General features: G+C 48.0%; 2 protein-coding genes across 2 annotated transcripts in view; one reads left to right on the forward strand and one right to left on the reverse strand.

Annotated features, from left to right (window-relative positions):
• SCFD2 (sec1 family domain containing 2) overlaps positions 1–10,665 on the forward strand; it is a 398,024-nt gene extending 387,359 nt beyond the window's left edge. Inside the window, exon 9 of the mRNA XM_060012557.1 lies at positions 7,760–10,665. Within this exon, the coding sequence (XP_059868540.1) occupies positions 7,760–7,852 (93 nt within the window). The 3' untranslated portion in view covers positions 7,853–10,665. The remainder of the gene's footprint in view (positions 1–7,759) is intronic.
• A 4,969-nt stretch (positions 10,666–15,634) lies between these two features.
• Positions 15,635–20,373, reverse strand: RASL11B (RAS like family 11 member B). The gene is made up of 4 exons (XM_060011746.1): positions 19,827–20,373; positions 19,159–19,215; positions 17,911–17,987; positions 15,635–17,119 (listed from the first exon to the last, which is right to left on the reverse strand). The coding sequence occupies exons 1-4, from the start codon at positions 19,966–19,968 to the stop codon at positions 16,649–16,651; spliced, it is 747 nt and encodes a 248-aa protein (XP_059867729.1). The 5' UTR covers positions 19,969–20,373; the 3' UTR covers positions 15,635–16,648.
• Between the last annotated feature and the right edge of the window lie 5,237 nt (positions 20,374–25,610).

Here is a 25,610-nt window from a genome sequence, read left to right on the forward strand (position 1 = left end):
CTCCAAACCGAGTATCTTCAGTTCTTCCAGCTTCCCCACCCCAGCCCGTGCCGTGGACCCGAGTGCCTCAGCTCCCGGGCAGCTCTCCTGGGCCCCCAGGTCTCTCCCTCTCACGCTCACTTACAACTGAGCGCCCTTGCCATGGGCTGATCAGTGCAGAGGCCCTGGGGCCCCCTCCTCCTCCTACCACGGCCCCTCCCTGCCGCTGGGCCTTCTTTTCCTACCACCCTTCTGCTGGCCTGCTCCTCTCCAGCCTCAGGACTTTGCACTTACTTTAATCCCTCAAACAGGACCTGGCACCAGCTGTCATGATTATTCATTGCATATTGAATACTAGAAACCGTACTTGCATTATTGAAGCATAAGATAAAAGCAGCTTTTCTGTAGACTACGCCAACCTGTTACTGATTCTGGGATTATGGACAGCTAAAACCACTCTGTCTTTTGTATCAATTGCTATGATCCATACCTACTGTATATCAACATGGGTGCTTTTTGGACCCAGGTGCAGGAACTTACAGTCTCTTAAACTGGATTAGTCAATTATCCAGTAAACATTTATTGAGCATCTACTCTGTGCCAAGCACTGTTCTTTGTGCTGAGGATAGAGCGGTGACCAAGCCAGACTCGTTCCTGCTTTCATGGAACTTACATTCTAATAGTAAGTGATTGACTGACATTAAACACGGAAGCTCCAGCTAGACATGAGTGTTCCGGGAACATAGGCAGGTGCTGTGATGGGAATACCTGGGGGCTTGGAGGCAAGAGGTTCCTTCATACGGCACCGGCTTCCCCTGGAGCAGAAGGCTGGTGAGCTGAGATTTGCAAGGCATCCGGGGATCTGCTCTTCAAAGGAAACTGCTGATAGAAGTCACTTAAGGCACATCCAGAAATGAATTCTCTTTTACAAAAGATGGCAAGGATAGCATGAAACAGTGGAATCCAGAAACCGCATTAGCAGCTGCTAGTCCTAGAGGATGGTTGCTATACTCTAAAATGGGGTGTTTTCTCCGCTCTCCATCTGTGGTGCTTGGTAAACGTGCTGAGAGAAAGTGGGCAGCTGGAGAAGGCCCTCCTTCCTGACTACAAAAAAAAAAAGGATCAAAGAGGCAACCTCTCAACCCCACTGCAAACAGCCACAGCCATGAGCAGGAGAGTTCGCGGGCTTGCCCTGGTCTGGGGTGCATGTGCTCAGCACCGACCTCTCTCATTCCAGACAGCTCTGCAGGCTGAACCCCGTAGCTGGGTCGTGGCCAAGAGGCCAGCAGAAGCCTGCGATTGTGGGAGGAAAATAACAGGGAGGGACCCCTCCGGAAAATACAGGGAAAGGCCAGCTCAGGAAACAGAGGAAGGCCGAGTGACCAAGCCGACCCTGCCATCACGCTCTTCATGGGCTGGTACACGTTGCCCAGCCACACTCTCATGTGCATCTCCATTTCTGGAGCTGAACATTTAGTGAGAATGTAGGAGGAAAAAAAAATTAGACCCGGAAATATGCTCATACGCGTACAATTTTGCACAACTGTGGAGGTTCAAGGATACCTAAATCCTGGATGTATACCATAGCTCCAGGTTATTCTAAAATTTGAAACCCCAAAGAGAAGAGTCAAGCCACTTCCTTTTCTTTTCTTGGTCTACGTTTAATTTGTTCTGAAGTTTCTTACTCTAAGGAAAACGTCAGTGAGATTCAAAATTTTTATGTTTACCTGAGTTAGCTTAGGCCCTTATCATTTGAACTATTAGACGGCATTACACATGTTCATATTGTTCCTCTTAACATTACCCTTCATTCCTACGCACTTCATGTGTCTTTGATACTTGCAGCAATCCACGTAACAACGCTGAAGTCATTTACAATGGAAGGTTTTTGTTCTTGTTGTTTTCCCTCAAGAGACTTCTTTTTGAACAACCATCATGAGGGACAAAAGCGAAGAGGCATCTGAAATCTCATCAGGTTCCTCAGGAGAGCCTAAGCACAGCACACTCACCCCTCAGGCAATGAGAAGGCAGTGAGTTTTCCAGAAAGCTCGTCATGTCTGTTTAATTAATCCACTGCCCCACTGTTTTAACGATACAAACATTTTATGTTTAACACACGTGTGTACGTGCGTGTATACATGCAGCACCTGTGCTAATGGGGGTGAGTGGTGCCTTGAATCTGACATGTGCTCCAAAACCAGTTCATCAGCTGGATGAATATGCGTGTTGGTACCTGTGCGTATTAGTCGCTTTTACTGGGAAGCATCTCCCAAGGTCAAAAGAAAAATAGAGAAAAACTATTTTTTACCCCCCTCTCCTTTCACTTCACAATGTTAGAAACCAGAGGGATATGGAGTCTAAATCCTGGGTTGCCGGCTTCCCCCTGTTCAGCAGAAATGGAACAGGAAGATGCTGGCACCTACAAGTTACGGCCCGGAGAAGCAGAAGGTGGAGAGAAAGCTAGCAGGCTGGGTCACTCTCGCAGGAGCCAGGGTGGGCTGAGGACAGAGACAAGATGCCCCTCCTTCAGCTGGAGTAGAGAGCCTGTGTGGAGCCCCAAAGGCAGCCTTTTAGGGGCTTGGTTCAGAGGCACCCTGGTGTCCTTCACCCTTGCCTCCCCGATGGAAATTTTCATCAGTGCCCTTGGTTGCCTGGGAAAAAGCCAGTCCTCCGAAAGGAGCTCTAGTGCTTAATTTACCTCATATCACACATTTGATGACTATGTTCATAAAATTTAAATTTCATATCCAACAGGCCAATTTCAGATTGCTTTAAGCATTTTCTTTTTCATTTTTGAGGGCCATTTCCCCCCATTTAGCTAACTTTTTATAATTTTAAGGACTATTTCAGTCAAATAAGGCAGAAATGCTTTTTGTCGAATACGCTCAAAAACAGAAAATGCTCAAAAGCGTTCTGAAGAACAAAAGACGCCTAAGATGTGAAAATGCTTAAGGACCATCAGCTATTATACTATAAAGGAAATGTTAGTGATGTGATCCTGCTTGTTCTTCAAAATCGGAATTTTAGACAAGTGGGTTTTCAGCTGAACTGATTTGAAACAAATTTACGCAGAGCTATTTGAGATACCAGAGCCTGCTGGTGTGAAAAACTTCCTGCTGGCTAAACTCACTGCCTCCTTCCTAGTCTTGTTTTTGTTCATTCATTTAATCAGTCATTGGCTAACTCACTATATCGAGGACCTGCTAGGTATCAGGCACTGTGCCAGCACACTACAAAGAAACAAGGAATACAATGTGATACCAACAGCCATGGGAACATCCTCAGTCTTCAGAGAGGGGTGGTCTGGGAGGGCTTCTGGGAGGTGGTGATGCCTGAGTCGATTATTGAAGGATGATTAAGAGGACTTCAGGCAAAGAGTCGGGAACTCTTGTTCCAGATGAAGAAGCATCCCCAAAGTGCCATTTGTGAAACTGCAGATCATTTAGGGTGGCTGGAATGTGGAACCAGTGGTGAGGGGTGTGTGGTGGCCAGGGGGTGTGGTGGGGTGTGGAGTACTGAACGGCCATCAGTCTCTAAAGTCCTGGAATGCTCTCTAAGACGGTTGGACTGACAGATTTTTGGTTTGCGGTTACCATGAGGTTTTGATACAGCAGTCTATATACATACAAGATTGTTTTAAGTTGCCGGTCTCTTCATTTCAAGTGCATTTCCAACATCCTGCATTTTGATATCATATTTGTGTCTGGAGGAATTCCTACCTTTACTGTATGTTTGCCTTTACTCGTGAGCTTTCCCATTCGTAATTTTCCTTTTTCTAGTTGTGGCCTTTTCTTTTCCCTCTAGAGAAGTTCCTCTAGCATTTGTTACAAAGCTGGTCTGATGGTGCTGATTTCTCTTAGCTTTGTCTGTAAAACTTTTGATTTCCCCATCCAGTCTGAATGAGAGCCTTGCTGGGTAGAGTATTCTTGGTTGTTGGTTTTTCCCTTTTATCACTTTAAATATATACTGCCACTCCCTTCTAGCCTGCAGAGTTTCTGCTGAAAAATCAGCTGATAATCTTGTGGGGATTCCCGTGTATGTTATTTGTTGCTTTTCCCTTGTTGCTTTTAACATTTTCTCTTTGTCTTTAATTTTTGTCAGTTTGATTAGTATGTGTCTTGGTGTGTGCCTCTTTGGTTTTATCCTGTATGGGGCTCTCTGCGCTTCCTGGACTTGAGAATGTTTCCTTTCCCAAGTTAGGGAAGTTTTCGGCTATTATCTCTTCAAATATTTTCTCAGGCCCTTTCTCTCTCTCTTTTCCTTCTGAGACCCCTGTAATATGAATGTTGGTACATTTTATGTTGTCCCAGAGGTCTCTTAGACTGTCCTTATTTCTTTCATGCTTCTTTCTTTATTCTATTCCACAGCACTGGGTCAGGCTTATAAATGGTAGAGAGAAGGCAGTCAGGATTTTAAACTATGAATAAATACAATCAGATTTACACTTGGGGAAGATGGCTCTGGCACGTTTATCTCCTCTGAGTCCACCCCAGTGACTGCTGTGAGCTGAATAGAGGGAATGCAGCAGAGGATGAGAATAGTGAAGATGGTGATGATAATGAAGACGATAACAGCAGGTACCATGTTAAGCCCCTCCAGAGCCTGTCATTGTGCTAAGTATTTTCTATGTATGTTCACATTTGATCCTCATGATAATCGTGTGAGGTGGATATCATTATTCCCACTTTATAGATGAGGACTTGAGGCTCAGAGTGATTAAGCAAATTCTCCAGGGTCCATCATCTGGCAGGTGGCCAGCTGGGGCCCAGCTCAAACTGGACACTCCTAAGTCTGTGCTCTTAATGACTGTACTATCCGGCGAGAGTCCTTGGTCCCAGCTTCCTCCTTTCCTCCCCTCCTCAAAGACCCCCTCAGTTACTTCACAGGCTGCCTTTGTTTTCCATCTGCTTCTTTACAGCCCTCCACAGGGCATGCCCCAGACACCCTCAGGTTTAGCCCTCATGCTGTCTAAATACCCATATGTCTAGATGTGAGGGTCCTGGTCCTTGGTTCCAGCTTGGTGGAGGTGACCGAACCCATAGTCACTGCCAGCCATGACTGAAAGCCCAGCACACGGCCTGAGAGTGACAGATTCTTTTAGCTTAGTTATCACTGCTCTAGAAGTGTCCACATCAACCGAGTCTACAGCCTTTCCCCTCCAAGTTCCTCAACCCTGTTAATAAGACTTAACCATCCTGTGGGACTCAGTCTAGCCATTACACTTGCCCTCACCTCAGCCAGAGAGGAATTCACCGTCTTGGCATTGGAACTAAGGACCCCAGGGGCTGGCAGCGGTGGTGGAGCCTGGCGAGCAGGCGGGCAGGGGAGGGGCTGTGGCCATCAGCTTCCCTGGCCTCTCCTACCTCTCAAGAGTCTATTCTTATGCAAAGGATTTTTGTCTTTATGTGTGCATTTTTTAAAATATCTGAATAAGGGATTCTTAACTTGTCTGTGAGTCCTAGTTATCCACCTAAACCTCACCTAAAACTATATTCAGAATCTTGTGTGTACACATATGCATATCTTTCTAGAGAGTTTTTAGCTTTCATAAGATTCAAAAGGAGGCCTATGACGCAATCACAAAACACAACCAAATAGCAGCTCAGAATTGCTGAGCACCTCACGTGCTCCGCGCGCTTGGCCTTCTGCAATCCTTGCCACAGTGCTACGAGCTCGGGGCTGTTGCTTTTCTTCTGGGAAGGATAGAGTGAGGCCCCAGGGGAAGTGACCCTCCCCAGGGCATGTAGCCCATCCGCGGTGGAGGCGGGCTCTACTAGCGTCTGGTGAGCGTGCAGGTCTGGGCACCGCCATTCTCAACCATCTGTTGGACCTGGCCCAGAAGCCCCCGAGGAGTGAGTAGAGACCCTGTCCTCTCTCTCCAGAGCCACATATTCAAATGGTATCTACACCATGTGATAAGGGGGTGCTAATATTCACTGTCTGCCCTCAGACTCTCATCGCATGGCTTTCTAGGAAGGATGTGAGCACAGATTGCAGTGTATTTTTTTCTACCAGAAATATGACTTGGCTGACATTAGCCATATATTTTCAAGGATAATTCTCTTTCAAAAAATAGTAACATCACTGCTTTCAAAGATTAATTTCTGTTTTAAACAGAAAACTTTTTAGTAACCTCATTTCTTTAACAACAACAAGCACAAGAAAATTATAAAATGCTTCCTTCTCTCCTCCCCTCCCTCAGCTTCTCCTCCACATTGGAGCGTAGGCTCTGGTTTTGGCCAGTGAGTTGGTTAATTCATTGCTTTGGTTCCACCTGGGATAGCTTTGGGGGTGGGAGGGGTAGAGAGTGAGGTGTGAGTGCCAACTTGCTTCCCCGCAAGAGGCCTGGCCAGGCGGTGTGGCCCCTTGAAGCCAGGCCTGCTGCCGGCCTGCGACCCCCCCACGCTCAGGGGCTAGGCTCTGGCATCTGACTCATACCTCCTTCCCACTTCCCATAGTCACCCCCTTAGCTACTGGGTGTACAACCCCTGCCTTGGCAAAACCTTACCAGCCTGACAGAGCACATCACTGCTCCAGCCCAGCCCTGGGGAACGAGCTCTCCCAGTGCTGCAGAGGGAAATCTGCCCCAGAAGAACGGCCCAGTCTCAGGGAAGCAGAGAGGGACATCACGACGACAGGCCAGAGAGGCCCAAAGGTCCATGTGGACTAGGGAAGTAAGCAGCCTTCCCAGAGCCCTTGATGATAGAGGAGTGACCAGACAGACGCTTGGATGCTGAAGCCAGCCTGCTTGGGTTGGAATCCTGACTCAACTGCTTCTGCTTCCTGTGTGTCCTTGGACAAGTTGCTTAACCTTTCTGTACTTTATTTTGCTTATCTGCAAAATAGGAGTAATATATGTACCTACTTCATAGGGTTGTTATGAAGATTAAATGGATATTAAATGAGATCATCCTCAGTGCCTGGCCCACCATAAGAACTAATAAATATTAGCAGATATCATCATTATTATCATCATTGTTATGGGTCAAACGGTGTCCCTCCCAAAAGATGTTAAAGTCTGAACCCCTAGTACCTGTGAATGTGGCCTTATTTGGAAATAGGTTTTGCAGATGATCAAATTAAGATGAGGTTATTAGGGTGAGCTCTAATCCTATATGACTGTGTCCTGATCAAAGGGGAAATGTGGACACAGAGACAGACACACGTAGAGGGAAGACAATGTGAAGACATAAGGGAGCTTAAGAGGGAAGATCCTCCCTCACAACCCTTAGAAGCAACCAACCCTGCCAACACCTTGCTCTTGGACTTCTGGCCTCCAGAAGTGTGGGACAGTAACTTTCTGTTATTGAAGTTTGGGGTACTAAGAAATTAATACAGCCGTCATCATTATCACGCACAGCGACAGCCAGCTCTTGAGTGTGCCTTCTCTCTTTCCCTGAAGGAGCAAAGGCTTCCTAGAAGAGGGAGAGACCTCTCTGTTGAGGTCACATTACTGGATCACAAAGCAACGGTCTGATCAAGTTCAATTCAGCAGCGAGGTGGTGGCTGGGCTCAGCCCTGCTCAGTGCCCACTGGTTAAAGGCTCAACAGACGCAGCCCACCGTTCCTCCAGCCATCCTTCCCAGCCTGTGCGCCCTTCCTTACACCCAGGATGCTAGCATCCGGTGGCGTTCAAGCTGCCGCCTTCTGCCTTTTTCTCCACAGTACCCACTCCATGCCTTCCCCCAAAGAAATGTGTTGCATTTTATTTCTCATCATCTAATAAGCTGGGATTGGCTCTCCTAATTGTCTGCGGTGTGTTTGCCCCTCCCGTTGTTAGGTAATCGTGCTGTCCACGCGACTCCTAAAGCCAACTAGTATCCCTGAACTGTTATTTACAACTGACCGGCTGCATCCAGACCTTGGCTTCTGAGGATCTGCTGAGAAGAGGAGACCTACCCGAGCTGGAAATCCCAATACTACTTTCTGTCCCCATCCAAGATATGCCTCCCAAACCAGTGTCCCTGTTACTAATCGTGGGTATGACTGAATTATGCCCGAAGAATCTTTTTTTTTTAACATCTTTATTGGAGTATAATTGCTTTACAATGGTGTGTTAGTTTCTGCTGTATCACAAAGTGAATCAGCTATACGTACACATATATCCCCATATCCCCTCCCTCTTGCATCTCCCTCCCACCCTCCCTATCCCACCCCTCTAGGTGGTCACAAAGCACCGAGCTGATCTCCCTGTGCTATGCGGCTGCTTCCCACTAGCCATCTGTTTTACATTGGGTAGTGTATATATGTCCATGCCATTCTCTCACTTCGTCCCAGATTACCCTTCCCCCTCCCCGTGTCCTCAAGTCCATTCTCTACGTCTGCGTCTTTATTCCTGTCCTGCCCCTAGGTTCTTCAGAACCTTTTTTTTTAGATTCCATATATATGTGTTAGCATACGGTACTTCTTTTTCTCTTTCTGACTTACTTCACTCTGTTTGACAGACTCTGAGTCCATCCACCTCATTACAAATAGCTCAATTTCATTTCTTTTCATGGCTGAGTAATATTCCATTGTATATATGTGCCACATCTTCTTTATCCATTCATCTGTCAATGGACACTTAGGTTGCTTTGCCCAAAGGATCTTGATACCCACACAGTGAAGTACTTTGCTGGCATTGCTGAGATTCTAAAAAAAAAAAAAAAAAAAAATCATTTTTCTAAAGGCATCAAACTGCCTTTCAGCTGGCCTAATTCATGTTAATTCCACTTTATCCTTAACCCTCTCTCTGTGATCTTTCTGATTCCGCCTGCAAGTTCATTCATTCTAAATGAGTGCCTGTTGGTGAGTATTGGTAGATTACAAGACATTTGATCCGCAGTTGCTCAAGGAGAAGTTCCCCATGCTTTAGAATCGTGACTGTGAGGAAAGTTTGGTTTTTAAGATTATGTAGCTGAGGAGGGAATGCTGCAAACAGGAGCTGAGGCTTTGTTTCTCTCTCGATCTGAGACATTTCTGAAAAGGCCCGAAGGGAGGGGTAGCGGCTAGGGCTGTGCTGATTGTCTGCCTGTGTTGTAAATCGCCTGCCTGTACAAAGGGCTGCATTGTTCCAGTTTGCTTACTGGGCAGGGCTGCCAGCCTGCTTGGAACAGGAGTGGGAGAGAGGTTGATTGGAGGGCTGTGCCTGCCTGTAGAAGGTTTCGTCTCCTCCCCAAGGAAGGCCCCAATAAAGACACCTAGTCCAGGGAGTCTAGGTTGGAACCTCAGCCCCCATGACTTTTGTGATACCACATTTCTATAGAAGTATAAAGCTTTCTTTTCTGTGAGTCTAACGCTTCCTTCTAGCCGTAACAGAAAAACCTAGACTGACAGAGTGAAATTATATAAGAGCTCCAGCAAAAATGAACTGCTTGGAACCCACACATTTGTAGGTGTATAGTTCATGAAAATTTCTAACATCTCTAAAAGAAGTTTGTAATAAAGAGACAGAGCTGCAAAATTAGTGGCTAGTGTGGGTTAAACAGAGGAAATAAAATGTAAACCGAAACATTCACGTGTCTCTGCTTTTAGTGCTCTACAAAACACTGTTATGAGAAAACTGTGAGGTTGGAAATCATTTTGAGATGTCATTGAAGCAGGTTTTCTAGACACCAACGTTCTTTATTTTGCCCAAGTATGTTTTCCACCTAACACCAGTTCCTTCACAATGCTGAAATACTGGAGACCTCGGATGCTTCTTCCCATTCCACTCAGTTAAAAGTTTGAATTTGAATAAGGAAGAAAATGGCAAATAACCCCAAAGAGATGATCATTAAAGCAAAGATCACTCGTTTCTAAAAATAAAGAAGTAACCTGGGGGCTTCCCTGGTGGCATAGTGGTTGAGAATCTGCCTGCCAGTATAGGGGACATGGGTTCGAGCCCTGGTCCAGGAAGATCCCACATGCCGCGGAGCAACTAAGGCCGGGCGCCACAACTACTGAGCCTGCACTCTAGAACCCGCGAGCCACAACTACTGAGCCCGTGTGCTACAATTACTGAAGCACGCCTGCCTAGAGCCCATGCTCCACAACAAGAGAAGCCACTGCAATGAGAAGCCCATGCACCAAAATGAAGAGTAGCCCCCGCTCGCCGCAACTAGAGAAAGCCCGCACGCAGCAATGAAGACCCATCGCAGCCAAAAATAAAAAAAATTTTTTAAAAAAGAAGTAACCTGTTGTGTGTCTTCAATCTGCATTCATTAACTCATTCATTCCCAACTATCCAGCGGTATGTACCAGGCACTCCAAGAGCTTCTGCCCATGATATGGGGAAGGAGAGCGGCGCATCCCGGGCACAATGGCTCTCACAGAACGAGCAGCTGGTGCTTCTCCTGACACTCGAGCCCTGTGTGAGGATCTGCTCAAGGATCAGTGTTTGGTTTTTTTTTTTTTTTTTTTTTCTTTTGGCCTTACCCCATGGCTTGCAGGATCTTAGGTTCCCGACCAGGGACCGAACCCAGGCCCTCAGCAGTGGAAGCCCAGAGTCCTAACCACTGGGCCGCCAGGGAATTCCCGAGGTTAAGTTTTAAACCATATGTCTATATGCAAAGGAAACTTTCGGGAAATAGAAAAACCAAACTGCTAACAAGTGGTTCCCTCTGGGAAGCAGCATATTATAGGAGGACTAAGAAAAGGGAACGTCTCGCTCTCAATATATTTGTGTCATTTGAATATGTTTCACAGTAGACATGTATTTGTGTTTTACTTCCGTGCCTTGAATGTATTTTTACAAGTTAATTTTCTCTTTTATAAAAGAATATTCAAAAGCTTCTCATCTGAAATGATAAACTGATTGTAAATGTTATCACTCAGCAGTTACTATGTCCCGAAAATGCTCTCAGTACTAGATTAAATATGGTCCTGAGTGTCTGAGTGATGGGGGGAACATGAAAGGTTGAGTTTATCATCGTCTTTTTCCATCTCTGTGGTCGCTGGTTGGAGGAACTGAGCTAGGCAGACAATCAGGTAGCAGAAGGCTTTGGAGGAAATGTAAGCTGAAAGAAGACCCTGGGGATCAGAGTTTAGTTTGAATAAGAAGGTGGGAGGCACGACTCGGTGTAAATCCTGCAAAGAGCCTTTACCAGATAAGAAAAAAGGGGGGACTCTGGAAGTAGCGCATCGGGCCCCTGGGCAGAGCTTCCCGAAACCTCTCTGGCATTGCCTTCTTCTTGGGCTCACTGCCCGGGAGAGGAGGGGGTGAGGGAGAAACGATCGTGCTCTTGGTGTCCTGTGAAGTAGTGGTTAGAACAGAGCTCCGTAGTTTTGTCTGCGTTTAAGTCTCAGCTCTGCCACTCGCAGCAGTGTGTCCCTCTCCAAGCCTTAGTGCCTCCATCTGTAATCCTGATAGTAATGAGTGGTACCTACCTCATGAGAGGGCTGCTGTAGGGGGACGCCGTCCCTAACACAGCCTGCACAGGACACCACCAAGGAACTCACCCCACAAAATGATAAAGTCTCAAAAGGCGGATAATGTCAAATGAAGAGAAAATCTGGAAGCATTCCCAGGGTCCACAAGGAGACGAGAAGACGGAGGAGGAATAATGCCCTGGTTCCACCTACTTCCAGGATGATACAGCCCAGAGGCCAGGGGCAGCGCCTGGAGCCCCATCCCATGGCTTGGGTTCCAATCCCGCCTCCTCCGCACAATGGTGCACTTCTCCTGGTCTCAGCTGGCTATGAATTGGACAATGATAGGACATACCACGTTGAGTTGTTGTGAGAATTAAAAGAGTGAATACGTGTAAAGCATTTAGAACGTGGCACTTGGCAGGCTTGCTAAGAGCACAGAAGAATCACCATGATTGGCAGCAAATGTCTAACGATTGCCCATGCAGAGCCCTGTCCCTGAGAGAACTTCCTCCATCCCTAATGTTAGCTATAATGTAGTTATGTGGACTCTGAGACTGACACCCTGACTGAACCATTTCAACCTCATCCAAATGCACCAGTTCTAAAGGGATTTCCCCCCCGCCAGATGTCAGCCACCTGAAGGTGGCTTAAAAGGCCGAGCTGGGTGTTTACTGTGGTTTCTCCTCTCTCCGCCTGGGTCTGAGTGTTCACCCCCTAAACCCTGGCTGGTCAGAGCCAAAACAAGCACAGACAAATGCAAGCCTTCTGCCAAGGATCTCATCAGCCACTCTTCATATACACAATTGATAGAGGTGTAACTACTCCTTAGCGATTGACTTCCACTTTTGTAAACCCTCCTTCTGGAGTCTGCTTCCCAGCAAACATAGCAGGCACGACAGGTGTTTGGAGGTACGGCAGCCAGGGGTTGTCCCCAGAGGGCTGGGGCCTATGGATACGGCTCCGTCGACCCCAGACCCCTCCATTACAGCGTTACCCAATAACAAAGACTTCCATCAGGCTCGCCCCAAGACTACTATTATTTATTAAACCCTGGTTACCAGAAACAGAATCCCAACGACAAATAATCCAGGATTACAAATATCGTCTGCCATTGCTGCCCAGGAAACATTAAGAGAAACTCCATCTCTATTTTAAGAGACAAAACCAGACGACGGGGGGTATGTGAGAGCAGAGGCGTGAGGGGTACTTGTCGGGATCTTTGCCACAATCAGCGATAACCCCCATCCTGTGCTCTTCTCACCAAATTAGGAGAGTCATGAGGACAATAAGAACTTTCTGGAAGTTTCTCCTTTTAGACTCTGAAGGGAGTGCAGAAAACACCAGTTCTCCTGGGTTATTTATTGTAACAAATAAAGCCCTGTCATTGGTCGTGGCCACTGCCAGGCGCCCTGTCTTGAGTTACCGGCAGAGACTTGGCCGGGCAGCCCGTCCCCCGCTGGTGCAGCCCTGGAGTTACCCAACTGCTCGCCCCTGAGGGATCTGCCCAGAGGCTTGTGCGTTTGTCCAGAAAGCACATCTGCTTTCTCCCCTGCAGGGTGTAACATGAATGTCGGAATCCCGCTTTTCACCAGAACGAGGGGCTCACTGTAGGCAGGCCCGCAGCTCTCGAACCTGGGGCTCAGGGCAGCCCGGTGGCCGGGCGCTGACAGGGAGCCATCGTGGTCCCCGGCGCAGCGCCAGGCCCGCCGCAGAGTGTTCGGATGGTTTTGATTTGCGGCAGGGAGGAAGCTCGAAAGCCAGACATCTCGACGGACAAGGATCCGGTGCTGAGGCGGACGGGCTGTGGGCTGTGCTGGCCCCCGCCCCAGCCTGGACGTCTTTATTACTGAGCTGGGACTGCAGGCCAGTGTGCAGCAGGCTGATAGCAAGAGCAGATGTGGCCGCGGCAGCCAGGCGGGGCCACGAGCCCAGGGTAGCAGCAGGGAGGTGGAGGGAAGCCCGACAGGGACCACGGGCCGGGCAGGGAGGGCCAGCGTCTGCAAGCAGAGGAGGGGAGAGCTCCGTGCGCTGGGGGCTTTGCTTAGAGGAGCCGGGGCTGGGCAGCGGAGGGCCGGCTGCCTGGCGTCTAGGCCGTGGCATCAGGCAGACGTGGCGGAGTCCTGGATCCGAATCCGCCACTTAGGAGCTCATCCTTCTGAGCCTCCCTTCTCCGCATCTGTAGCAGGGACTGAAAATGGACTGTGGGGTTGGTGTGGAGAATGGAAGTTATTTCAAGTACCCCTACAGTGCCTGGCACAGAGGTTTTCAGAAACAGTGAATGTTACCGCCTGTGTGACCACAGCTTTCATCTCTCTGAGCCTCAGTTTCCTCATCTTTAAACTGGCGGTGGAATTATTACCTTCCTTGCAGGATTCTTCAGAAGATTCAAGGAGGTGGATTATAATCTGGGCACACTGTAAATGCTCAGTAAACTCTGATTCCTTTCTCCATTCCCCTGCACACACCCACACAACCCTCCCTTCCCCTACCCAGGTGGGAGAAGGCCATTTCTCAGTGCCGTATGATTATAGAACAGAAATTAAAACCAAAGAGGAATTCAGAGTATGACGAAAGGGATGAACAAAGGTAAAGAAATATGAAACTAAATTCATGAGAAGAAAACATGGTGTATTCTAGAACTATAAATAGTCAAGTCAGCCTGAGACAGTGGACAGAACTGGGACTTGGGTGGTTTCCAGCTGGGAGTCAATCTCTCTCTCCCAGAACGGCCTCCAACAAACCACTTTATCCCCAGGGTAGACTGGAGCCCTGAGACCCTTTCAACGTGAATTTCTAAAATGAAACGTAAGAGACCGAGTCCAGTGCTGTGGGGACGTGAGGGGCAACGGGGAAGTGCCAGGAGGTCAGGAAGGGCAGCTCACAAAGGAGGAGAGGCCTGCCGTGAGGTCTGCAGGCTCTTGGAGCAGGTGGAAAGGAGAGGAGGAAGCAGGGCGCCTCTCATAGACAGAGGACGTCTGGCGCCGCTCAGCACCTTTGCAAGATAAAGCCCCCGGGACAGTTCATCTTCTTTAATTCCAGAACATGGGTAGAAGACCATTGGTAAGTATATAAAGATGAACCTCTCACTCACCGGACATTACTAATATAGCCACATAGAATGAATGAAAACAAACGTGAACAGAATCTAGTCAGAGATCCTTGTCTCACTGCCTTTGAAATGAGACGTTTTTAGAATCTCATGTGAGCGCTGTTCCCTCCCTCACCCCCCCTCACCCCAACACCTTCTCAGAGGTTCGGTTAGGCTTGAAGTGTAGAAAATTGCTCTCCATGTAAGGAAGGTTTGGGACATCACCAGAAGCCCCGTCAAGAGCAGGCAGGACACTTACCCTGTGGGAAAACAGATTTGAAAATCTGGTACCATTCCGTAGTAGGCCCTCAACTATTCATTATGGCTGCTTCTCTTGGTCCCAAGGCCCCCTATATGTGGCAGTGGCCCATATATGAAATATTATAAAGGACTAAGAAAATCGAATATAGTCAGGAGACATTGATTCATGCCCTTTGTGTGAACTCGAGGACATCACTCGAAACTCAGAGCGTTTTTCTCATCTGTAAAATGGTCGTATTACCTCCCCCGCCCTCCCCACTGGTTTATCCTGAGGGTTAAATGAGATCAGGTGTGTGAAAGCACTACACAGACAAATATAAGGTGTGACTGTTTGCCCATAAAGGTGGTGACTCACTTAGCTTGTATGAAAGGCCTCCCAGGCTCGGAGGGAAGCCGATGAGAGGCCTGGCAGTTTGAGCACATCACCTGGGGCAGGTGCTACATGGGAGGGGTTCCTGAACAGCCCCGGATCAACTGCTACGAGCTTCTGCAGAATGAGAACAGAGTGCACTTTCTGAAAGCAGCGTACCCAAGGAAGGTTTGCCGAATAGAGCACATGTGGAGAAACAGTGGTCTTGTGTAGAAGCGTGATCTTCACGGCTTAGCCAAGCGATCTCTGATCGACATAAAATATAGGGCCAGACATTTGTCTTAGGTTTACCTGGAGGATCAGGAAGGAAATGAATAGGAGATGTGCTATACTCTTGACTAGAAAGCAGCAGATTACAATTTACAACTCTCGCAGGCCGGGGCCTTTGACAAGTTATTTAACTTGTTTTCAAGCTTGTTTCCTCATCTGTAAAATGGGGATAAGAAGAGAATGCGCTTCAGTGGCTTGTTGTGAGACTTAAGTGCTCACCCCAGGAAGGTATCTTGCCCGACTCGACGTGCCCAAGAAGTACAAGGTGCCGAGTAATACTTTGTCTGAAGGACAGAAGGTGAACGTTTCAATTAAGACCAAGTCAGACGTCTCCTCTTTTAAAATGAGCTTTATTGTACATAAAATAAATTAATTACAGTTTAAGCCAAAAGCATGAGTGGCTTTTTAAAGTGCATCTGTGTAGGAGATTTGGCGGTCACCCCTGCATCTGTTCACTCGCTTTAAGATAGTGTTTCCGCAGTTAAGCCACAACTCGGCCAGGCCTAGAAACAACCCAGCGTCATTGCTGTGTTTACACAAATCAGACCAAAATAAATGGACACACTTTGTTTTTCTGTACCTGATGCAACGATTAAAAAAAAAAAAATTATACAGTCTCACAATTACTCAAAGTCTGGGGCTGAAGAGTTTGTGTTCTCAACCACTCAACACGTACCCAACTCAGCATACTCACCCCATGGCAGGAGGATGCAGGCCCATAAGCTTACACACGTCTGTATATATAACATTCGGCCCATAAACTCCACCCTTTTTAGTGGGGTGGGGTAGTATTTTCTCCTTGTTCATTAAAAGAAAAAGAAATCTGGGTATCCTTCAGGTTAGAAGGGCATTCTATAAGGAAGCGTATTCCAGAGACACATATACTCGCGTAAGAAAAGCAATTCTTCCTCTTGGGAGGAGGGAAAAAAAAAAAAAAAAAAGGAAAAGAAAGAAAGAAGAAAAAAAAAAAGAGGAAAGCCTGTGAATGCTTAATCCATTCTTTCATTCCCAACGTAAATCACATCAATATATTGGCTGAAATTACAACTGACTGTCATTTACAAGGTAGTTAACAAAATCCCCAGCGATCGTGCCCCGTCCCCACTCCGGAGGAAAAGACATGGAGGATGTTTCACGTATTCGGAGGGTGGCAGTGGGCTCGTTCAAGCTGCATCAGTTCTTTCCCCCTGCTCAGGACAACGCTTCCTCGTCTGCAGCAGTTCCATGGGCCCTCCTGGCCCCTCTGCTCCAGCCCTTCCTGGAACCATGAATAACGGCCAGCATCCAACATTCCTGCAGAACCTCGGGCCTCTTCCCGGGAAGACCAAACCCCCTCGAGCAGCTCGGCGTCAGACAGAGGTGACAGTCCTGACTTTGGCAGAGAGCGCTTGCTTGAACCTCCTCTTCAGGTCCTGCATGTTGGGGGACTTGGGCCTGGGGATGAGGGAGGTCCGTCGCTTCTCTGGCGTGCCACTGGGCTGCTGTTTGTGACTCACTTCCTTGCACAGCACGTGGAAAGCGCTGTAGACGTCGTTGTCGTTCTCGCTGACGGACACCTCGTAGAAGGAGCAGCCCAGCATGCTGGCCAGCTGCAGTCCAAGCTGAGGGTCCACCTGCCTGATGTGCAGCAGGTCGGCCTTGTTGGCCACGACGACCACGGGCAGCCGAGTGCCCGGGTGCAGCTGCTGCACGTGCTGGTGGAGCGGACCGGTGAGTTCGTAGCTCTTGTAGTCGGTGATGGAGAAGACGATCACCACAGCGTCTGCCCAGCGGATGCATCTATTCAGCTGCTCGGTGCAGCTCAGGCCGTTCTCGTGGACCTGAAAGAGAGGGATGACGGCAAGGTGAAGGGTGAGGGCCGGAGAGAGCCCTGGCTCAGCTGGAGAGAGAATTCAAAAAGCCCTTAGCGGGAACACCAGGTTGCAGGCCGTAAACAAGTTCTATCCCCCCCACGCTTCAGCTTTCTCGACAATATGTTGATCCAGCTGCATGGAGCTGGAATAAATAACAGAGCAGCTCACCACACTCGAGTGGAAAATTGACCTGCAGAGAACTCCATGCAGAGAGACTTTGTAGTTGCATAAAATGGGAAATTAACTGGCTAGACAGTAAGTCTGGGGAAGTAAAGATAGGAGCTGGAAGCATTTAAACCTGGATAACTGCCCAGTTCAAGAGGGAAAAAAAAAAAATACACACGCGCGCATGGCTCTTTGTCTATAGCGTAACTTTCCACCATATAAAAATGATTCCAAGTGTTTGGAGACTATACCTAGATGTTTGATTTCTAATGCCCAAAACACAAATGTAAAAACTGACCTTTTTAACCATAGCAAGGGCATTTTGCCAAATCCAAGTGTGTTTGGTTTGGTCTTTCCTGCTGGGTAGAATCCTCCTACGAGAAGATTTCTGCCCCTTAGCCAAGTCTCCCAAATTAAGCCAGGCTAAGACTGACCAACAGCCAGATACAACTGAAGTGTCAAACAACATATAAAAGCCTAGTGACTCCCCAAGTCTCTCTCCTCCTTCAGCAAGAGGTACTTTGGAAACAATCGAACAATTCCACGGCCAAGCAGACTCCCCTTTGATCTAGTCACATATCTCAGATACTCACCTGAATACCTGGAGTGTCTTGAACCTGAATAGCCAGGGTTTCACCTTCTATTTGGACTTGTCTGGTATAGAGATTACCTATAAAGGCAAAATTTCAAAAAAAAAAAAAGATTATGTCCTTCCTTCTTGTACAACTTTTAAAACATTGTGGGATATTTTTTTAACTTAGAAATTATAACCTGAACCAATGCACAAAAATATGCTATAGTTTATTCTGTTTAATGGGCTTAGTTCAGATTTTTTTTTTAAACAACTGCAATTTTAACCCCGTTTTAGCAGGTTTATTAAAACTAGGACAAAGCTTGTACATTTTTGGAACCTTAGCTGTCGAATTTTAAACGAAGGTTCCATGTTTAGAGAATTTCCGTGAAAAAAATTTTTCTTTTTCAGCATGTGTGGAATTTGTTTTATTTTAGTACTTATCGCTCTTTGGCATAAATTTATATTCTAGCTATTAGATATAATGGTTTGGTGGGCAAATATTGTTAGTAAATTCACAACCAACATAATCAGTTGGAATACAAGTGTAACATAACATAGCTGACTCTACATCAAAGCACAAGGCTGCCATGCCTTATCTTGGGATGGTTTATATAGTGCGTTCCAAATAATCCCCTGTAGGTACTTCATATGGTCTAAGGAATTAAACAATTTGCTAACAGAGCATAGGTAGAAAGTCCTTAAGCCTCCCCAGTGGACATTCTTAATCACAGGGATTGAAAAAGTGTTCTATCATTTATTCAGGAACTCTCCTCCTAAAATTTTACCATTTAGTTATTTTTCTTTGTTAAGAAAAGAGAACTTTAGGTTTACAACTGCTCTCCTTTGGCCTTTGCTTTAAAAGGTCACCTCTGAAAGGCAGCCAGCAGAGAGGGCAAGGGGTAGGGGGAGGAGCTGGCCATCTTTTTTTTTTTTTTTTTATGACTTTTGCAGGAGTGTTTTGAAGGGAGAGGCTCTTGAGTACAAAGGGTGCTTCCAACTGGGGTCCCTATAGTTAAAACATACCAAGGGGAATACTTTCAGGCACTTGATAAAATGATGAATGGGCTTGGAATGGAATGAGGCCAGATGGCAGTTATGGGAAGCGGGGGAGCACGGGACGGGGGCAAGGGAAGTTGCAAGTGGCAGGATCCCAGTGCTCAGACTGTCACTCTGAAGGAACCTGCCTGGTAGACACTGAAAAAAAGAAAAAAGGGAACAGCAGTACTGGTGCAAGCTGAAAGCATTTTCCTCAAATACATTTCCTCACCTGCATTTCTTTCATAGTCACCGATGAATCGTTTGGTGAGGAACCGGACCACCAGAGCTGCAGGTCAGAAAAGAGAAGGGAAAGAGAGTTAACCTTGGCACAAGAAGTTAGGTTGGTCTCCACCCCTCCCCCAACCTAAAAAGCAACTCTCAGAGAAAGCCAGCCGACCACCACGTGAAATTCCTACCCTGCAGCGACGGGGAGGGGGCTGGAAGGCGTCGTGAATTATGGCTCTGTCCAGCTGGATGGGTCATTTGGTCCACCACCATCCTCGGAGCCCGGCTGAGCCACACCTAAGCCTTCCCGCAGACAAATGTCTTTCCTAACCTTAAAGAACTCCAGGAGAGGTTACGTTCACTAACTCCCCTTTCTGTGCCAGGGACTGCCAGAGGCTCAAGAACCCCAGAATTCGAATCCCCGTTGTGTCGGTGGTGTAGAGGGTCGTCTGGCCCTCAGCAGTTTGTTTCCCTCATCTGATGAAGGAGGAGAGTGGAAACGAAGATGGCTGAGGTCCCTCCCGAGGGGCAGCGGATCAGTAGGAGAGGGTGGGCGATCCGGCTGCAGCTCCCACCTCTCCCCCACGCCTCGTTTAACCGCAACTCTCAGTGGGGGCCGCCCAACTCCAGCCCCAGAGGTAAGCGGGTTCTCGCCGGAGCGCTAAGACTCACCTGTCTTGCCCACGCCACTGGCGCCCACCACAGCGATCTTGACCAGGCGGCGGCCCGCCGCCCCCAGGCAGCAATCGGCGGCGGCTACGCTGCCCGGGGCGGGGTACTCGGCGATCGTGCACATGTTCTGAATGAGGCGCATCGCCGCTTCGGCAGGGGCTTCAGCGCGCGGGACGGGACCTGCGAGACAGGAAGAGGCTCGCGCTACGCAGGAGCGGGCTGGTGGACCGGGCAGGGGGCTCCGCGGTATTAAAAAAAAAAAGAAAGAAAGAAAAAGAAAAAAAGCCCCGGAGCGGGCGCGGCGGGAGACTCCGGCTGGCTCGGGTTCCAGGCTGGGACTGCAGCAGGGCTGCGCGCGCGCTGTTTTCTCCGGGGCCGGCCCCACCCCTTGTTTCCCGCGGCCAATCCCTGGGCGCCCTGCGCGAGGCCCCGCCCCCGGCGCCGCTCTGCGCGCGCCACGCCCCTGGGGTCGCCCAGAGCCAGTGCGGGGCCCCGTGAGGCTCGGAGAAAATGGGGCAGCCGGCAACGGGAGGCAACGGGTGGGCCGGAGCCGACGGCGCAGCCAATGGCGGCCGCCCAGGAGGGCGGCGCCGGGCACGGGCCGGGGTTCCGCTGCGCCGGGATGGGGCACGTGCTGTGGCTGCGGGGTTGGGGGCGCCTCGGTCCCGGGAAGCGGGGCTCGGTCTGGGGGCGGCTGTGGGGGATGCCTCTTGGCCTGTCTGCCTGCCGTCCCCGAAGAGCGCGGCCTCGGACCCCGTATTAGCATTCCCAGGCATCTGCACCCGCCCGGATGCCCAGCCCGCCCGCCCGCCCACCCACTCCCCGCAGCCAACTGACTGATCGGCCAGCTCCGCCCACCCTCAGGGAACCTGCGCCCGGGAGGCCGGGGCCTCGAGGGTGTGAGCGCTCGGGGTCGCCCGTCTGGCTGCCCGGCTTCGTGCCTGTCTCCTTAATTTGGGTCGTGATTGTACTGACTTGGGTGCATCCGGAGTGGCATCCTGGATCATAGATTTGGCTACAGTGGCAATCAGTAACAAAGACCCCCGTACCCGCTCCCCTGAAATGTGACTTTAACTTTGGGGAAAAATAAAGTCACCCAGTTTGCTCTAGCTCTTGTTGGCAGGGTGGCGGATCACTCACCCTCCGACAAGCTCACGTGAACACACATACGGTCGAGTGCATGTACAGCCTACCCAGAGGCAAATCTAGAAGTAATTATAGAACAAGCTTTCTAGCGCCTCACACGCACTCACACCTCCTCCAAGAGCTGTGAAAAGGAAAGCAACAGTTATCCCAGCTGTCTCTGGATACTGACTAGATTGGGAGGCAGATATCAGAAAGGGTCTGCACTTAGTCTCTGGTTATGAGGAATGGCAAGTTTACTTAAGTGACTTGATGCCAATTTGCGCTCATAAAATCCCAAGCTCCACCCCTTACATTCTCACCACAGAAAGGCATCTTCAGTGGTAAGCTGAATTCCCCATCCAAGCAACATTCTGTGGCTGGAACTGCTGTAAAATGTCACCAAACACTCAGGCTGACCACCTCCCCATTCCCTCCATCTCGCCCCCTCTCCTTCCCACCCTCCTAACCTGGTGGGCCCCCAAATGTTCCAGAGGCTTTTATCCTAAAGACAAATGACAGCAAACACTGTGGCACTGGGTCCACACCCACGTTAAAGGTTGAAACGTAAAAGTAAAGTAAACCAATTCCCTTATCTACACATGCCAGGCATCTAGTTTGACTCCTCCTTGCAACCTTGACTTAATTGACCAGGTATTTGACAGAATTTATGATGCAGACCCAGTTCAGACGTTGAGATGAACCCTCGGGCCTATCACGGTTTAGATGTTTGCAGGAATTCAAAGACGAAATAGGAGAGTAATCTCAAATGGCTCAGCAGCAAGTCTTCTAGGACGGGCAACATAATTAGCAAGGTGCACAACCTTAATAAACACGAGAAAAGGTTGACTTCTGGGGAGGTCACAGGAATGAAAGAAATTCAGCCATTTGAGTCAGAAGGGAAAAGAGTATATCCAAAATGCACTATGTTTTTCTGCATGGTTTAAATCAAACTTGAATTTTGCTCTTCATAAAAATTGCAAAAATGCACTATGTTTTTTGCCATAAAATCAAACTTAGCAAGACTATAATTACAGGTAACCATGTACTTTTCAACGCCCCCCCCCCAGGAAAAAAAAGCCTGTAATTCTGTCATGCTTATGTGTAAAATAATTATGTAGTCTAAAGTTTTTGTTTAACTGCTTTTTACACACACACACCACACACAGAGACACGACGAAAGTTGTCAAGGGGAATTTTGCTTTGAATCATTTTAGCTTCTGGGGCTTGATTCTCAGTACCATGAGCCTGTACCAAGCCTGTGATTCTTCCGTCTGAAACACGAAGGCTGAATTTGGTATTCTTATTTTAGGTCTAAGAGATCTGGCTGTGCTTTAAAGAACACAGAAAAGAAAGAAAGAAGAGAAAGATGGAGAAAATCTCTTCAAATTCCAAACATCTAGCAAATAGCCCACCTCCATGCCACTCTGCCTCAGTGGACGACACGAGAGCTACCCCTTCTAAGAAATTCATAGAATTAATAAAAAGGAAGGGGAAGGGGCAGGAGAACTGATATACATTGAAGTCTTGTTTTATTTCAGGCTGTGGGCTAGGGATTCAGCAAACAAAAATCTCCTTTTACCTTTTACCTCTTCCTAAGAGGTAGGTGTCATCATTACCTCCTGTTGCAGTTTTCTGTTGCTGCTTTAGATGTCCAAGATGCCTTCTTCAGTGACATGTCTGCATTTCAGTTGGAATGGCTGGAACAGCTGGGACTGGCCAGTATCTCTCCCTGCCTGCCTCCCACTTTGGTTAGCTCAGGCCCCCTCCCAGCATGGCAGGTGGCTTCCCTTAGAAGGAGTATTCTAAGAAAGGAAGCGGGAGCTGTCAATGTCTTAAGGCCAGTGCATGGAAACTGGCACAGCATCACTTCAGCTATATTCTGATGGTCAGTCCCAGAGCCCACCCAGATTAAAGGGCAAGGGGCATAGATCCCACCTTTAGAGGGGAGTAATGTCAAAGAATTTGTGGCCATCTGTAATTCACCACCCTTCCATTTTATAAATGAGGAAACAAAGTCTTGCTTTAAAACTCCTTCAGGGTCATATATCCTGTAAAAAAACAGAGCCAAATCTGAAAAGGATGAGTAACACAGAAAATATCCGGGATGTTCACAATGAGATGGTCTCCTGTGATGCCATGCTATAGCGGTTAAACTGTTCTCTCTCTCTCGGCACCCACCTCTGGTTAACCTAACACACTAGAAATGGAAAGGAAGGTGGGTGTGAACCCACCATTTCCTCCACACTTTTCTCAGCATCCCAAAGAACATAGGGGCCCAACAAAGGAGAGTTTGGGCCCTACCTTACATTTAATTTTCAATTATAAAAGAGTATAATGAGATTCTTTTTCAACTGATGGCTTTGAGACCACTGTTCAAGACCACTGTTTTCGTTGCTTTTATGTACTCTGTATTGACACCCCTCTCTGCTTTTTTGAACTGTTTTCCTACAGCCTGGCACAGGGATTATTTACTGATGTCACTTGCTCAGATCGTTTTCCATTCTTTAGTGAGAGCTCCTCAATTTTCCTTTGGAAAACTCCCCTGTCCCATTCTCATGTTGCTCTGATGATGGCAATGGGGTGATACCAATCCCTAACTGCAGGAGTAGATACCAATAAGCCTCAGGGATTCGTTCAGGGCTGGGCCAGTGAAATATCTCCCTGAGAGTTTTGTTTGTTTTGTTTGTTTTTTGTGCTACGTGGGCCTCTCACTGTCGTGGCCTCTCCCGTTGCAGAGCGCGCAGGCTCAGCGGCCATGGCTCACGGGCCCAGCCGCTCCACGGCATGAGGGATCTTCCCGGACCGGGGCACGAACCCGTGTCCCCTGCATCGTCAGGCGGACTCTCAACCACTGCGCCACCAGGGAAGCCCCTGCCTGAGAGTTTTGCTGGGGGAAGGGGTGCTTCATTTGCACTGATGTTAATCAGCTGGTAGAAAGTGAGCCTGGAGCTCCAGGTAACCATCCTGCCACCATGTGGGGAAGTCTGCCTCAGAATGAAGCCAACCCACAAGAAAGCAAAGTTGACAGGCAGAGAGGCAGGACCCTGATGGCATCTTTTCTAGCTCTGCATTCAGCCATACCTCAAAACCCAGACTCACTCCTTGAAATTCCCAGTTACAGGGGTCAACACAGTTGCTTTCGAGATTAGGCTAGTTTGAGTTGGATCTCTGTCACCTGCACTGAACACGGCTTCACACACCCTGTTTGTGTGCAATTGTGGTCTCTGCACAAGCATCAGCAACATCCCTCATTCAGAAATCTGAGCTCAGCCATACCCTGCAATCTATAGAAATACGCACACAACTGAAAGGATATTAGTCCATCCAGACAATGGAATATTCAGCACTAGACAGAAACGAGTTATCAAGCCACAAAAAGCCATGGAGGAAGCTTACATGCATATGACTAAGTAAAAGAAGCCAATCTGAAAAGGCTACATACTGTATGATCCCAACTTTATGACATCCTCCAAAAGGCAAAACTAAGAAGAGCAAAAAGATCAGTGGTTGCCATGGGGACCAGGGATGGAGGGATGAACAGGTGAAACACAGAGGCTTTTTAGGGCAGTGAAACTACTCTGTATGATACTACAGTGGTGGTTACATGTCTTTATACAGTTGTCCAAACCCATAGAATGTACAACACCAAGAACGAACCCTAATGTAAACTATGGGCTTTGGGTGATGGTGATGTGTCACTGTAAGTTCATCAGTTGAAACAAATGTACCACTCTGGTGAGGGATGTTGATAACTGGGGGAGACTCTGTGTCTGGGGGACGGGGCACGGGCTACATATGGGAAGTCTGTACCTTCTGCTCAATGTTGCTGTGAATCTAAAACTGCTCGAAAAATAATCTATTAAAAAAAAAATATATATATATATATATATGAAAGGGCATCTAGTCCAACTTTCTCCTGCAGTATCCCTGCTAAGAGATTGTCCAACCTAATCTAGAATTCTTCCAGTGATGGGAAGTACTCACCATCCACAGCAGCACATTTATACTGAGCTGTTATCTTTTCTCCTAGAGCCCCCTTCCTGAAAGGCAGACATTGGCATCCTCACCAGCTTTCCAAACACCTGATCCATTGCTCCTTTGCCTTCCATAGTAGTTTGGAAAGGACTAAAGGACAGATAAGGGAAAAGGAAAGGTGCTTGCCTATGCATGGACATGTAAAGGAACAGGAAACACCAGAGATGCGTCGCCTGCATCTTCACTAAGGATGACTTGTGATAGAGTTTTTATCATTCAATTTTAAAAATGAAAAAGAACCATGGCTCAGAAGCAGCATCTGATGAAAGAGGGGAGAGAATTCATTTTGAGCTGCTCATTTTCTAAGAGCTCTGTAAGCGTGGAAATAGAAAGAGATAGAAGTAAGCGTAATGGAAGGTCTTCACCCAATGGCTCTGTGCACCATGTGTCGGATGTCTTGCAGTTCTATGGATTCCGCTACAGAGAGCTATGCCTGGTACACAGTGGGGATGTGATGATTTTTTTATATTGTCAACCTTCTTTTTAGTAGAGGCTGGGATGAAAGGTAGAATCACTAAGTTCAAAAGGCAAAGGAGGGAAGGCAGATTGGAACTCAAATAAAAAGAACACAACACACACACACACACACACACACACACACACACACACCGCTTGCCATTAGAA

The sequence above is a fragment of the Delphinus delphis genome, chromosome 5, assembly GCF_949987515.2.
Source record: "Delphinus delphis chromosome 5, mDelDel1.2, whole genome shotgun sequence".
Taxonomy (NCBI): Eukaryota; Metazoa; Chordata; class Mammalia; order Artiodactyla; family Delphinidae; genus Delphinus; species Delphinus delphis.